Here is a 2,075-nt window from a genome sequence, read left to right on the forward strand (position 1 = left end):
GGTTTTTTTTTTTTTTTTTTTTTTTTTTTTTTTTTTTTAATGAAGGCAAGTGTAGATAATTAAATTTTGAACAGTAGCTGAAATACTAAAATTTTTTAATCTACTTTCACCGAATTTGCAAAGCTATCGCCGTTTTGTGAAAATGGTCAACTTTTGAATTGGATTAGTTGCCTTCTTTCAATAGGGAAATGTTGGGTTGATTTTCACCAAGGGCGACTTGAAGGAAGTTAGCGAGGAGGTTGCCAAGTACAAGGTGAATGTTTGCACTACCTTTTTTTCCTGCTGTATTAGTTTTATTTTAACTTGATTAGCCCATAAGGGTGTGATTTTGTGGTTTTCTCTAGTTGATTTGAATGCTATAGGTTATCTTTTTGTCTTGACAACTTTAAGGTGCTTTTCACTCTATCGATTTCACTGAATTGTTTTACATGTCCTGCTTGTACTTGTCTAATCTTTGCCACTTGGTCAGAAATTGTCATTGTTCTTTATAATTGTATTATCGTTTGCTAGTCCTTTTAGATTTTTTTGCCACTTAACTGTTGTATAATCCTTTTTGTAATTTATTAATCTTAATGTATGATTTAGCTTGAGTCGGGCTTGGACAAAGTAATTTTATAATTTTAATACGTTTCTTGAGTTTGAATCCGAGAATCTGCATTCAATGTCAACAAGCATTCTTTTGAAATTTAGATGTAGAGGTGAAAATGGTCTAAAATTGCAAACAACAGAAATAAGGCAAAAAGATAAAATACCGAGCTAAGCGCTTTTTGTGACCCCTTCTATCTATGCTAAAAGCATCTTATGTTTTACAGGTTGGAGCACCTGCTCGTGTTGGTTTGGTGGCACCTGTCGATGTTGTTGTCCCACCTGGAAATACTGGTCTTGATCCATCGCAGACTTCCTTTTTCCAGGTGATCATAAATTATTTACTAAGTTGCGCTGTCACTTTTGTAATAAAATTGCTCACATCATTTGCATGCAGGTTCTCAACATTCCCACCAAGATTAACAAAGGAACTGTTGAAATTATCACCCCGGTTGAGCTTATCAAGAAGGGTGACAAAGTGGGTTCATCTGAAGCTGCTCTGCTTGCAAAACTTGGAATCCGGCCATTCTCTTATGGTCTAGTTGTCCTATCTGTTTATGACAACGGATCCGTTTTCAGCCCTGAAGTGCTTGATCTGACTGAAGATGACCTCATTGAAAAGTTTGCTGTGGGCGTTTCCATGGTTACTTCTCTGTCCCTTGCCATCTCGTACCCGACACTGGCAGCTGCACCACATATGTTCATTAATGCTTACAAGAATGTTTTGGCCGTTGCTGTTGAAACTGATTACTCCTTCCCCCTGGCTGATAAAGTTAAGGAATATCTTGAGGTATGTAGTCGCATGTGTATTTTTACGTGCTTGCTCGCTGTATCTGATGCCCTGAACATTGGTGTGATTGTGTAAAATTATTACTTCAGGATCCCAGCAAGTTTGCGGTTGCTGCTGCTCCGTCTACAGCTGCTGATTCTGGTGGTGCACTGGCTCCATCTGCCGAAGAGGATAAGAAAGAGGAGCCGGCCGAGGAGTCTGATGATGACATGGGTTTCGGTCTTTTCGATTAAAATCTGTGATCATATCTTTATTGTTATGTTATTCAGTTGTTTTCGACTTCACATTACAGTTTACTACTATTTTTAGGGTAATGTTAATTTTGGGTTTAGTTTGGAGTCGGATTGTTGTTGCAAGATAAAAACTTGCTCGCTGTTTTGAGAATCTTTTATTATCGAAGTTTTTATGATGAATTAGTTTCCTTAAATACTCTTTGAATCGTCAGGCTTGTTGTATCCTCAGACCCATCCCGGGCATTGGCTAGGCCAAGGCACTTGGTCATTAGTTAACTGGTTGATGTGGTGGGTCACGGGTTCCAAATGTTTTGATAAGGATTATGTTATTAAGAATGGGTGAACAACAATTACTAATTGACAAATGTTGTTTTGAACATAAAATGAGAATTTATTAAGAGGAAATGTTCCAAGTTTTTCGTGGTTGGATAAATTTAAAATATTTGGGAAATTTACAAAAAAAATTG

The 2,075-nt window shown here is 37.2% G+C and overlaps 1 protein-coding gene across 1 annotated transcript; it reads left to right on the forward strand.

Annotated features, from left to right (window-relative positions):
• The first annotated feature begins 39 nt into the window (after window positions 1–39).
• Window positions 40–1,802, forward strand: LOC111372935 (60S acidic ribosomal protein P0). The gene is made up of 5 exons (XM_022995363.1): window positions 40–45; window positions 185–253; window positions 813–911; window positions 983–1,375; window positions 1,465–1,802. Exons 1-5 carry the CDS (start codon window positions 40–42, stop codon window positions 1,606–1,608), a joined length of 711 nt encoding a protein of 236 aa, XP_022851131.1. The 3' UTR covers window positions 1,609–1,802.
• The last annotated feature ends 273 nt before the right edge of the window (window positions 1,803–2,075 follow it).

The sequence above is a fragment of the Olea europaea genome, unplaced genomic scaffold, assembly GCF_002742605.1.
Source record: "Olea europaea var. sylvestris unplaced genomic scaffold, O_europaea_v1 scaffold10528, whole genome shotgun sequence".
In the NCBI taxonomy this organism is placed as follows: Eukaryota; Viridiplantae; Streptophyta; class Magnoliopsida; order Lamiales; family Oleaceae; genus Olea; species Olea europaea.

Excerpts from the sequence above, each read along its gene's own strand:
- LOC111372935 (XM_022995363.1), top strand. Across the intron at positions 254-812 it reads AGGAGGTTGCCAAGTACAAG|GTTGGAGCACCTGCTCGTGT; the intron begins GTGAATGTTTGC and ends TATGTTTTACAG. Across the intron at positions 1,376-1,464 it reads AAGTTAAGGAATATCTTGAG|GATCCCAGCAAGTTTGCGGT; the intron begins GTATGTAGTCGC and ends TTATTACTTCAG.